Genomic DNA, 13,920 nt, shown 5'->3' with positions numbered 1-13,920 from the left:
TGTCTATGAATAATGAAGATCAACTGCACATATATGTATTATATATATGTAGCACTTACTGCTGTTTTATTTTTCTGTAATCATTTGAATAATCTCTCTTCTCTTCACCCCTCACTAAAGTATTAGACCCATAAGGGCTTCAAGCTCAATATCTGGTACCAAGTCAGACCTTAATAAACACTTACTGGATGAATAAGTAACGGATCACTCTGATGTTCTACCATGAGACACAATTTGATTAAAATGTTCACCACACTCAGCTAAGATGGAGTTGAAGAAGGACAATCACCACACCATGGAGCCTAGAGTGATTACAACTGAAAATGGGAGGATGGCAGCCAGCATCCATGTGGAATCTGAGCCTCCTCTTGACATAGAGGTGCAATGGACACAACCAATCCAATGTCCACATAGAAGAGGTGGCATTGGATTGGGAAAAGTGGACATGGTGGACGATGGGTATGGGGAAGGGCAGGAAGAGATGAGAGGTGGGGGCGTATTTGGGACGTGGAGCTGCCCTGGATGGCGCCTCGGGGGTGATCACCGGACATCGTGGATCCTCACAGGGCCCACTGGATGGAATGGAGGAGAGTATGGGCCATGATGTGGACCATTGTCTATGAGGTGCAGAGGTGCCCAAAGATGTACTTACCAAATCCAATGGATGTGTCATGATGATGGGAACGAGTATTGTTGGGGGGGGAGAGGGGGGGTGGGGGGGTGGGGTTGAATGGGACCTCACATATATATTTTTAATGTAATATTATTACAAAGTCAATAAAAAAAAAAAATGTTCACCTATAGTGCTGCCCCAGGGGTAGATTCATTTGGTGTTTCTTGGATCTTTACCAGGTATTTTCAGGAATAAACTGATTTCTTTGGGATATCTCCCTCAATGTCTTTATCTCTTGCATTTGTGATTATACTTATTTTTACACCATGCAATATTATTTAACAGTTGTTGGAAGGAAAAGAGAAGCCAGTTCTCTTATTTGTTCCCATATGAATAAAAATCAAAGGTTTGAAAATGTCTTATCAGTTTAAATTTCCCCCTAATACAAATGAACAGTTAGCACACCTTGGGGCCATTCCCTTTTCTGATAAAGTGATAGGGAAAAAACATTGATCCAGGGAATAATAATAAAATCACTCCTACCTTCCATGAGTACAATGGAGAAATCCTTTAGGATAGTGATGGTGCTGGTCAAAACCAGGATGGAAAAGATGAATGTGCAGACTGGGTCTGCTATTTTGTAGTTTGGCTAGAAAATATAGGGACCTAGGTTAGCTGAATTCATATCTCCTATCCAGCAAGCCTGATTAAGAAAATAAGTACGCCTCCCTCCTTCTATGCCTCTCCATCACCTGTTCCCGCCCGACACTTGATATCCAACTCAGAGGCAAGGCTCTACTCCTGAAGAGTTGGTTACTACTCTCCTTCTTTATAGGTTTAAACTAAAATAAAGAAAATAGACTACTAGAGATACTCTCCCCATAACTTAAGAATGGAAGGGAGAAATATACCTGTGTTCTTTCAAATGATCTGCTTTAACTTCTTTCAAATAAATAGAATGAAAGCACAAAAGACACTATGAAAATATGCCCATATATATACAAAATATCCAATGACTTCTCTGCCTTAATTATGATGAGGAGAAGGAAAGGTATCTTCTGCTTGGAGATCATATGAAGCCAAAATACAGCTGGACCTTGGTCTTGGCTAAATGGGGTTAGTTCATTTCTTTCCCTGCCAAGCATGACACAAGCGTGAGGCAGTCATCTCTGATATAGCCCTAAAAGCGTGAGCCAAGGCCTTATTCTTCCTTTTTCTCTTCTGGAGCCCTAGGTCTCAGGATAAACCACTTGTAATTCTGCCCTTGATGATGTTCTGTTCCTCAAAACCTCTAAGAAACTCAGTGTCAACCTATCTTTTTCAAGAGTACTTTCAATTTTGAACTGTTCTTACCTTAGATTTGAAGATTTCAGTAGAATCTTGCTAGCTGAACATAGAAGTTGTGCTTTGGACTTGGTATTTTTTATTTTAATGTTTTCTTCTTTTAGGGAAAATAGGGAAGAGTCCCAGCAAGTTGGACAATCATGATGTAAACAGAGCAAATTGCTGTTTTCCTCCATTGTCCCCACCCCTATCCTAACCCACCTCTATTTGTACCTGGTTTTACTAGAAAGAAGTCAACAGTGAACATTTGTTTAGAGTCAGAGACCCACCAAGGATTCAATCCCTCCTTTGTTTGACACCCTGACTTTTTGTGGGGAAGTTATCTCTCCCTCATTATGGGTACAATTGGTAGGACAGTGAATAAAGCATGCTACAATCCCTCAGCCAAGAAGCAGGTACAGGACTCAGGCTAGGCCAATAGGCTTCCCCTTACTAGAAAGATGAATCTTCATCAGAATGACAAAAAAAGGGAAAAAAATTTGGTTGGGTCCCATTCATTTCAGCATGTTACTTGGGACAGACATTAGATGGCTCCTGAAACTTAGATGCCAAAATTTGCTCTTCTTTCTACCTTGATTTCTTTTTTCATACTCCCCCCCACTGACCCTAGTCGTCTGTTCTGTGTCTATTTGCTGCGCGCTCTTCTTTGTCCGCTTCTGTTGTTGTCAGCGGCACAGGAATCTGTGTTTCTTTTTGTTGTGTCACCTTGTTGTGTCAGCTCTCCATGTGTGTGGCACCATTCTTGGGCAGGCTGAACTTTCTTTTTGCACTGGGCAGCTCTCCTTATGGGGCGTACTCCTTGCGCATGGGGCTCCCCTATGCAAGGACACCCCTGCGTGGCATGGCACTCCTTGCACCCATCAGCACTGCACGTGGGCCAGCTCCACACGGGTCAAGGAGGCCCAGGGTTTGAACCGCGGACCTCCCATGTGGTAGACGGTCACCCTAATCACTGGGCCAAGTCCGCTTCCCTCTACCTTGATTTCTGTCCAGAAGTACATTCAATAAATTTCTGCCAATAAATCTATATTTCACTTTTCTAAGTCAGAGACCTTTTCTGTTATTCACATCCCAAGAACCATAAGGCATTCAATGTTCCATTACTGTCTATTTTTGACCCCATGACTGAAGGAACTACTTTCTGGAAAAGACTGGCAGCCCTACAGTTAAAAACACAGCTGGGGAGCAGATGTGGCTCAAGCGGTTGAGCACCTGCTTCCCACAGGGGAGGTCCTGGTTTTGGTCCCCTGTGCCTCCTTAAAACAAAAAAACCAAGCAAATGGAAAAATAAAAATAAAAACTCAGGGGAGCCAATGTGGCTCAATGGTTGAGCACTGGCATCCCACAAATGAGGTCCTGGTTAAATCCCTAGCCCCCAGCATCTCAAATAAATTCACAAACATAAAGACATCACCGTTAGGAATTTGGAAAAATCTAAGGTGTCAGACTTTGGGTTTTTGCTTATGTGTTTGCTTGTTTTAACTTGGCAAAGTAGTTTGTGTAGGGCAAATGTAGGTTGTCCACATTCTAGTAAGTTAATATTGGAGCATCAGCTTCTGAACTACCTGGTCCATATAATTATTATGAAGGGGGATAAAATCAAACACACTCACCTTGAAGTAGATAATAAGCGCACTAGTTAACACACTGATGCTCTGAAATAGATCTCCAAGTGCATGCACAAAAGCTGCTCTGACACTGGCATTAGCTTGTGCTTCCTTGTGACTGTGGCCAGGGTGTCTTTGGTGCAAAATCACACTTAGTCTGAAAGAGAGAACAATTCTATTAGCGCACATAAGATTAACCCTTAAATATCTCTGCATCAGAATGGTGGAATGGACAATAGCATGGATTATCTATAATGATGCATAGCTGAAATCTTTATGGTTTAAAATGTACTATTTTGAACTCATTTTGGAGTACTAGTGTATCATAGAATTTTAAAATTCAAACAAGACTAGACTTCAAAGATTCATCTCAGTTTTCCCATTCATCCACCTAAAGCTATTCTGTTTTACATTAAAATTGGAAAGCATCACTTCTTAGATGAATGCAGAGCACTCAACAATGAGACAGGGCAAATATTGTTTATTGGGCACCCACTAAATGAATCTAGGTACTGAATGAACTAGGCTTAGAGCTGAGCTTTAGTTGGAGGTTAATTAAGTGTACTAACTTCAAATGCAACAAGTAGAAGAAAGGGATAAAGCAAAATAAGAATTAATTTTCATCAGGTTTGGATTTTTATCTTTTATTTTACTTATGTTCATTTCCATGAGAATTTGAAACTTGAAAATTTCCCAATAGACAATGAAGAGAGGGCTGTGATTTAGACATTAAAATATACAGATGTGTACCTCTATATACAACATATTGCAAAATTTTTCACCTCATGTCCAGTTAAAGTGATAAGTAGTAGACACTATGAATTATGTTGTTGATTCTATTTATATATAATTTGAAGAGGAATTAGACCAAAGCTGAATGAGAACCTTTTCACTGACTGCAACATGGAGTGTTTTGCCTAGAAACCCTCTCTAAACATTTTGGAACAAAGGCGAAAAAACCCAAAAAACAAAACAACCTATTGTTCAATATATTGGCAGGTAAAGTGTCTGCTAAAAGTCAGGCCTTCACTTCAAAGATTTGAGCAATACAAAACATGCAAATCTTAGATTGTCAGCATTTGGGTAGGAATTCGCCCTCACTTAGTAATTACCAGTAAAGTTTCTTTAGAAGCCTGACATGGCTGGTGGTCAACAAGCTCTCTTCTAGATCTGCCATATGGGCTCATCAGTTGTTATTGATTCTATTCGTTTTATCCAAACAAACTGCTTAATTAGGAACTCATATTCTGGATACTTTTAAATGTCTGGGGCATAAAGGTGAATGAACATAGATATGGTCCTTCCTCAATGGAGATTTAACTGTGGTAGAGAAAAGAGAGACTAAATAAAGATGCAAATAAATATAAAATTCTAGTTATAAAGAGTACTACAAAGAACTGGTACTATGGGAAGTACAACAGGAGAATTTGAGAGACAAAGAAATTGAACTGGATTTGAAAGGTTGTACTAGAATTAAGTAGGCTAAGAGGGGAGCAATGAATATTTCACTCAGAGGCAGTTCAGCACACAAAGACCCTAGGGCTCTGGCTATAATCTTTGTCTTCAGATCCCTTCACAAATTCTATAAGGAATTTCTGTTCTGATTTTGGGTCCCCAAGGAATAAATTTATTCCCAAAGTATGTCTCTGATAGCTGTGAATTCAGACAACACAGCATCTAGCAGCACTTAAAGCCTATAATTCCAGGTCTTTAGAGAGAACCCTAGAGCCACTAGATATCTTTATCTTTAAAGAACTACCTACTTGCACAAGGAGGGCAAAGCTTTTCAATTCCCTTTACTTTTTAAGTATTAAAAGTGACTGCAATGTTAAGATCAGGAATCAAGAAAAGTGGCAGTAAAAAGCAGATTTGGAAGTATCTATTTAGAAAGTAAACTCGATCACTGAGGGCCCCAGATTTATGTGGAGTTGGCTAGGCATAACTTTCCTGCTAGTGTAACATTCACACAACCTCTGTGACATATGACTCTCAGGAAATTATTAATACCTTTATTTTTCTACCTGCCTTGTAGACATATTGTTCTCCTTATGCAAAGATGATGTTATTGACCCCCAGTCAGCAAGACATGTGTTCTGGGTTATTTGTCTCACCATGGTGATAGATTTGCATTGATCTGTCCCCACTTTTTCTCTCAGTGCCAAAGTGAAACACATTTTCAAGTTAGCTCGTAGGAGATTGGGATCTAGTCAGTGACAGCAGATCAAACACCATTCTTCTAATTGTTTGGCTCTGGGGTTTTAAGCATTGGTTCACAAACTGAGAATGAGGGACTGAAGCAGATAGGTTTTAAGAGTATTAGCATGACCTGGAGAGCTTTCTGAAAGTGTTTGTGCTCAACTTTCCATCTATTTCCAGAGATTTCACTGTGTCTTCTCTTAAAAACTATATAAAATGCTATTTTTCTATCACTGTCTTCTTCACTTTCATGTATAAACTTACTTTGAAGAATGTATCCATTGCATTACAAGATAGATCAATGATAGATAGTGTATGAGATTCCTACTGCTGCTTTAACAAATGACCACAAACTTAGTGGCTTAAAACAACACATTTATTATCTAAAAATGGGTATAAAATGGGTCCAAAGACAACTCTTTTTGGAGGCTTTAAGGAAGAATCTATTTTCTTCCAGTTTCTAGCTACTAGTGATTCAATGTACAGTCTGTGGTTCAATGATCCCTTCTTTCATTTTCAAAGCCAGCCATGTAGCATCTCTCTTCTCTGACCTCCTGCCTCCCTCTTACAAGGACCCTTGTGATTCCATGGGTCTCACCTAGATAATCTCCCCATTTCAAGTTCCTTAACTTCATCACATCAGGAAAGTTCCTTTTGCCATGTAAGAGATCACTCCCAGGTCCTGGCAATTATGATATGGGCATCTTTGGGGAGCTGCTTTTCTGTCTATCATTAATAAACATATAGAGATAGTGTACGGATGGACAGATATAGATATATAGATATAGATGGAATGATTATCGACAGAGTTTTAAGTTGGGTTGCCCAGCATTTCAAATGGGAAGGAGCAAACTGACCCCAAAGGTTCAAATTCCTGGCCTCAAAAGCCCATTGTTCGGAGCAATCAGGTAGTTCATTTTAGGAAGAACAGACCAAGATGGCAAGGGACATGAGATAATATCCTATAAGACTGATTTAAGGGTGCCTGGAAAAGGAAATAAATGAATTGGGGGTGAGGAGCACTACAAAATAGCTATTTTCAAACATTTGAAGAATTGTTGTATGACAAAAGCTAGATTTGTGTTCTTCATAGCTACAGGGGACAGAAACAGAACCAACAGGTAGAAAGTAAAGAGAGAATTCAAATAACACATTTAAAGTTGAATTTTCATGCAGTCACAATGATACAAAGATAAAATAGACTACTTCTAAGGGAAGTAAATTCTTTGTTACTGTATATTTTTTTAAACAAATGACCATTTATGGGGACTGCACAAAGGAATTCAAAAGCAGAAGTGGGCTGAATTAAATGAATTTAAGACCCCTTCTAACCAGGTTCCCTGGAAAACTACAATCTGTTCACCTAACAAGAGTTGAACAGGCATAGTCACATCCTATGTCAAACCATCAATAGATATTCGAGAGTAGAGTGGTCAGGAGCTCAGAATTGGGGTCCCATAGAACTGGATTTAAATCCTTGCTCTGTATGTCTTCACTGATGAGTTATTTAACTTCTCTCACTCAGCTTCAGTTTCCTAATCTGTAAAGTAGGGATGTTGTGAACATTAAACATAATATGTTTATATCTATATACATATATGTGATAATGTGCACAGTCTCAGGCATATAGAAAGCTCTAAAAAACGGTATAATTAGAAACCGGTAATAAAACACCCTTTTGTTTTCCTGACCAGTTTCCTTAACTAGTTCAGCCCACCTTATTTTCCATATTCGAGCCATTTGAACATCTCTCAGGTCTCTACCATCCCCACAAGTGAAAGAATGAAAAACCAAGTCACTGTTGAGGACAGGGTTAAAGAAAATCTCCTGGGAAGCTTGTGGGGGTGACTTACAGAAGATTGGCCACCACTGCACAGCCTGAGACGATGATCATCACCGTCGCCTGGATCTCATAATTGGGGTGCAGCAGGCGCTCAGATGCCAAGTACACCAACACTCCAGTCACCACCCAGATGCAGAGGATGGAGAGCAGGGCGCCAAGGATTTCTAGGGATTCAAATACACAAGGACAACCCACAGGCAAATAATTCACAGATCACCTTAATCTTCCCAAGGGTCATAAGCCATTTCACCCCACACCCAAGAAAAGGGGGACTTTAAACTAATTCACTTAGTGATTCGCTGAAGCACAAGAGTGGATGGTTTTAGGACCGATGTGAGGCACTTTAATGCTGCATTCACAAAACACTAACGTCTGAGTTCATTATGCTTCATATTACTAAGTATTTTCCAGTAGATTTTTAAAGCATCTTAATTGTTGCCTGCCTTTTCTGTTTTCCTTGGGGATTTTAATTTAAACAGGTGCTAAAATGACTGAAACTTATAAGGAAATGAAATAATGAGACACAGAGTTAAATGTGTTCAGAAACTCTAAATTTCAGCATAAAACATTTATAACTTGCTGGTACCAGCACCTTTGGTGGAGTGAAATAGTAAAAAGAGACAGCTTCAGATGGTACTTGATGAAAATGAGCTTCTTTGCCAACCCAACATATGACAAACACCAAGGTAAGCTCAGAGGCTCATCGCTACTCTAACTGCATTTTTAAGAGCAGCAGTAAGGAAAAGAAGTATCAGAGTGGAGACATTTACATTAATATTTAAAGATAGGATAGTGTTTAATCTGCCCACCAGGAGAAGTTCATTTGCTTGGCTAGGAGTTCCTTAACGCCTCACCACAGTTGTTAATTCAACTTTGTGGATAGATTCAAAAAGCTCACAAGGGTCTAGAAACATGCTGTTATCAGTGGTCAGACACATTAAATAATCTTCACCTTCTCCCCTTTAAGTGTAACCCCATATACTAGCCCCCCAGAGTAACGTAATGCATTGTTTCCCAATGTTTGGCGACTGTTTCCCAAATTTCATTTATTTACATATAACCTTCATGATTTTTTACATATCTACACATCACCTACTAAGTAATTTAATTTTTCTTTTAAATAAATTCACTTTTTATCTTCTTCCTTAAAATCATATATGAAATTACATGTTTTATATGTTAATTTATTTCTAATGCATATTAGGATAGATACTTTTTGCCCATTGGAGACAAAATCCTCTGACTAAACACCACTGGTATGTTTTTCACACTATGGGAAATGCTAGGACAGGTTTTGGGGTATGAGTTTTAAGAATCAGACATAAATGGTCTGCCCATAACCGGCTGTGTGACCTTAGATAAGTAACTTACCTATTTGAACCTGAGGTTTCTTATGTATAAAATAGATATAATAAGGTATATAATGTGATCCCATTGTCCAATAATGGAAGAGGTGGTGTCCTGAATCTGCCTGTTAGCGGAATGAGTTTGAGAAGATGCATTCCCACATGTAGGTTTATTTTGTCCGGTGCACCAGAGATGTGCCTCTTAGGGATGTGTGAACAAGGCTTTGCTTTGTACCTTCCATTTTCACTCTTGTTCTGACTAGGCAGCATGACTCTGTTACCACTGATCATAAATGATCATACCTGCTCGGTGCCATCCAAATGTAAACCGTTTGGAGGGGGGCTTAGATGACAGCCACAAGGAGAAGAGACTAAGCAGGAAACCGGTCAGGTCAATCAAGAGGTGGGCAGCGTCAGTGATGACAGCAAGACTCCCAGCAGCGTACCCACCTGGGGGAGGCAGGAGAGCACAGGAGTTTAGGCCCCTGAATGTGGCTAGATACACAGGCATGATCTGCATAGTCCACGGACTTGCAAAACTTTAGAACAGAGAGGGATGATAAAGTTTAGTTAATCTATCCTTTCTTCACAGTTTGTCAAGTAAAGAAACTGAGACCAAGAGAATGGATAGGATTTAAACATGTAGAAATGAATTCCAAGAGAGGCTTCCTGGTAGAGCAAAGGTTCAGAAATGGGAAAGCGTGAGGCGCATTCGGAAAACATCCCAGTTAGGCTGGGGCATAAGGATGCATAAAGGAGAATATGGGAAATGAGGCTGGAGAGGTATAGGCAGATTCAAAGGGTCTCCCACTTCAGAGACCCAGACTTTTGTCTATACCCAGATATGTTTTCATTTGACCTGCAAAGTTGCCGTCATCCTTTCCACTTTCTTTTGCTCTACTTATCCATCTGGGTCCTCAGGCTTTGAGCTTGAAAGCCCTGTTATAAATAATGGGGAGGGTTCAGGTAAAAGGGCAGGCACCTTCCAATGGGCATCTGAAATGTAACAACAATCCAATAAAAGCACTGGGAAGAGAACCTGAGCCACGTGAGTCCTGCCTTGCTTTCCTCTCCTTTTGGGATGTCCCTAGTTCACTACCCTCTAATTCTTTAAGAAAAGACCTTTAGCCTCCAAAATAGATTAAATGGAAAACTTGTCTTCTCCTTCCTGAACAGGGCTTGTTGTTGGAGACCAAAAAACCTGTGTTTTTCTTACTACAACTTCCCAGCAAAGACCTTTTCCTAACTGATTGGTCTTCCCAGCAACTGTTTATTCCTTGTGTACTACAAAGCAATGGGAACTGTCAGTCATGAGCCCCTCCATCATCAGGCTCACCTTGTCTTGCCTAATGATTAAACAAAATTACTTCTATGGCTCATAATTGCAATAATCCCCACAGACTGCTGGCTCTAGCTGTCGTTAATAACTGGTTTGTCAAAGTTTAATGGTCTGAAGCAAAGCAGTCTTCAAGCTTGTTACTGAGCTGTCAGTGCTAAAATCAGAATGATTCATTAGCCAAAAAGCAACATTTTGCTAACAAATCAGCTGTCCTTTCAATTATCCTCTAATGTTGCTCTACCTGCCAAACTTGGGCCTGATAATAAAGCTGTGTTAATAATGCATTATTTCTTTCCTGGGGAATGACTACATGCAGATGAGCAGCATGCCACAATCTTAGCAATGAATGATGTTGATTCTATGTGCTGGGCTGAAATTGTGGCCTAAGTCAAATAAATGAAGTCTTATAGCTGAGTCAGGAGGGAACTGAGAAATAAAAAAGGCTCCCTTTGAAAGAAGCGTGTTGACATGGAGGGCTTAGAACAGAACTATTTTGTAACCATCAGAGTTACTTAAAAGAACAATCCAGAAAACTGAGCAATCATGGTGAATCCTATGGAGAAAATTTGTGTGCCAGAGGTAGTTTGCAAGTGAACTTGCATTTGCTTCTAAAAGCATGGTGTATTGCTAAGAATTCAGTTATCAGCCAATATTTATTGAACACTTTCTGAGTATGGCAGAAAGGATAGGGTATACAAAGATAAACAAAGATAAATCACATGGCCTCTCTTCATTGATATCACAGTCTAAAATTCACTATACTGAAGATATGCTTTAGGGGTATATTAGTCAGACAAAGGGGTGCTGATGCAAAACAGAGAAATTGGTTGGTTTTTATAAAGGGTATTTATTTGGGGTAGGAGGTTACAGATACTAGGCCATAAAGCATAAGTTACTTCCCTCACCAAAGTCTATTTTCATGTGTTGGAGCAAGATGGCTGGTGATGGCTGTAAAGGTTCAGGCTTCCTGGGTTCCTCTCTTCCAGGATCTTGCTTCTGTTTGCTGTGAGCTTACTTCCTGGGGCTCCAGCTTAAGGCTGCAGCATCAAACTCCAACATCAAAACTCCAACATCAAAAACCCTTAACTCTGTCCTTTGCCATGCCTTTTATCTGTAAGTCCTCACCCTTTGGTAGTCTACTCCTCACCAAAAACTATCCCCCCACCAAAGGGTAGGGACTTAACGGCCTACGGGCATAAGAGGTTTACATAATTATTTAATCAAGTAAACCTATGAATCCAATATAACTAATATGCCCCGCAGAAAAGATCAATTTACAAACATAACCCAATATTTCTTTTTGGAATTCATCAATAATATCAAACTGCTAAATGGGGTAAGGGACCCAAGAGTTGCTCTCTCTGGCAGCATTGAGGCACTTTTTGTAGAAGAGAGGGGTAGGAATTAGTAAAAGAAATATTGTTTAGCAAGAAGAAGAATATGAGCAAAAACACAGAGGAATGAAAGAAAATGGCACATTTGTGGAAACATGAGAGGTGCAGAGTATTGGGGAGATATGGGAAAGATGGGTTGGGGACCCCTTGGGTGGGGGTTTATATTTCATGTCAAGGAATTTGAATATTATCCTATAGAATAAGGGGATCTACTTAAGGTGTTAAGGCAAGAGTGTGACATGTTCAGGTCTGTGTTTAAGAGAAAGATCCTTGCCAGAAATATGGAAGATAACTTGAAGAATGGAGAACTTAACCTTAAAACACTGCTATAATAGCCAAAGAAAAAGAGGATAGAAGCATGAACTAAGGCAGTAGCAGTTGTATTTCTGGATTACTCGGCAAGACATGGAGAGAAGTACATTTACCACATTAGAGGAGAGGCACAGAAAGGACCAAGTCCTGAAATAGACTCTACTTAGACCCTGTGGAAAAGAGCAGTCTGCAGGAAGGCAGGGAGTTGTGGTGGTTTGAATCTGTATGTACCTCAGACAGACTTGTTCTTAAATTTAATCCATTCCTGTGAGTGTGGCCCCATTTAAGAAGAGTATTTCAATGAGGCTACTTCAGGTAAGGTGTGACACACCTCATTCGGGATGGATCTTAATCCTCCTACTGGAGTCTTTAGAAATGGAATGAATACAGAAGGAGAGAGAAAGCTTTGGAAGCAAGAAGCTGAAAGCAATGAAGCCCAGAAGAGAAGGAAGAGACCAGCAGGTGCAGCCATGTGCCCTGCCCTGTAGCAGAGGAGCCAAGGATCGCTGGCAGCAGGTCTTCAGGAAGAAAGCATAGCCTTGATGATGCCTTGATTTGAAAGTTCTCATGGCCTAAAACTGTAAGCTAGTAAGTTCCCACTGTTTAAAGCCAACCCATCTCATGGTATCTGCTTTCAACAGCCTAGGAAATTAAAACATGGGCCTTTGGGCCTGGGTCTTATATCTACAAATCACCTCAGATTTAGATAATTGGTGGTCAGTCTGCATGAGGTTTTCCATGGAGAACAGAGATACACTGACAGGACTGAAAGAAGTTCATCTCACTACATGAGCCTTCTGCCCCATTAGAAGACTATACCTTAATGTGCTACTAACTCATATTTTTAAAATTCTTTATATTATGAATTTCATTACCATGTTAGATCATGTGTTATGTCAAAAACACATTGAGTTGTTATTTTGCAACTATTTAAAAAAGCACCATGGTTTTATTAGCCTTATTTTGGCATTTCTTCAATTTTTAATACTAGGAATCTCAAAAAAACTATAAGTGGCTTAGACTACTCAGGCCCCCTGAGTCTAGTACATAGTAAGTATCCTTACCAAGAGACCTTTGTCTATCACACCACTCAGCTGTACCCTTCTCTTAGTAAGAGAGGCTTTTTGTGTTTTGTTTTGTTTTGTTTTCTGTTTTGAGATAGTTACTGTCTTCCCTGGCCTATTTCCTGATCTGGACTCTGGACTTGTAACTCAGAGTAGTCTTGCTTCAGACACCTCTCCCTGAGCATTCTAAATTTCATCTAGTAATGGCTTGAAGTTCAAATACTTGATCTTATTTTTTGAGTTATCATGTTTACATGTCTATCTTTTCAAACAGATATTCATGTTTATATTTACAGTATTATTCCTCTTTAGGACCTTTCTAAAATTAGAAATTTTCACAGATAATCAGGGAGAGTCCTGGTTCAATAGGCTCAAAGACCCATTTGTAGTAGACACCTTGATGCTACAGCCTCCTTTAGTTTTTTCCTCCAATCTCTTCTGCACCCTGTGGCCACAGTTATATTTCTAAGCACAGTACTATGACTTCCCTTTCCCCCTGTTCTAAGCATCATTTACTACCAAAGGACTACATAATAAATCCAGATTCCTCAGGCAGGCCTCCAGGCCCTTCTAGACACCTCATCTACAAATCTAGCTTTAATCCCTACTACACTTCTGCCTTAGGTAGGCTTTTCCAGTTCTAAGTCATAGAACATGTGCCTAACTCATATGAGCTTAGATGAAAAGAAAAAGGGATAAAGAGAGAAAATTGGGGGTACTGGCATAGACAAATTTTAAGGTTCAAAAGATGTTGTTTATGGCTCTGTCCTGTCTTCCTCTCTTTCTGTTTATTGCCCTACTAAAGTTTGATTTTCTCCCCTCTGACAAAAAAGGTGGCCTCTAGAAGCTCCAGGCATTTGTT

The 13,920-nt window shown here is 39.8% G+C and overlaps 1 protein-coding gene across 1 annotated transcript in view; it reads right to left on the bottom strand.

Moving 5' to 3' along the window:
• SLC30A8 (solute carrier family 30 member 8) overlaps positions 1–13,920 on the bottom strand; it is a 36,930-nt gene that overhangs the window by 6,162 nt on the left and 16,848 nt on the right. Inside the window, exons 3-6 of the mRNA XM_023592579.2 lie at positions 9,253–9,399; positions 7,614–7,767; positions 3,571–3,721; positions 1,157–1,262 (exon numbers count right to left, since the gene is read on the bottom strand). Of these exons, the coding sequence (XP_023448347.1) occupies positions 1,157–1,262; positions 3,571–3,721; positions 7,614–7,767; positions 9,253–9,399 (558 nt within the window). The remainder of the gene's footprint in view (positions 1–1,156; positions 1,263–3,570; positions 3,722–7,613; positions 7,768–9,252; positions 9,400–13,920) is intronic.

This window comes from Dasypus novemcinctus, chromosome 14 (assembly GCF_030445035.2).
Source record: "Dasypus novemcinctus isolate mDasNov1 chromosome 14, mDasNov1.1.hap2, whole genome shotgun sequence".
Lineage (NCBI taxonomy): Eukaryota > Metazoa > Chordata > Mammalia > Cingulata > Dasypodidae > Dasypus > Dasypus novemcinctus.
Note: the sequence above shows the minus strand (reverse complement) of the source record. Positions and strands in the feature narration are given on the sequence as shown.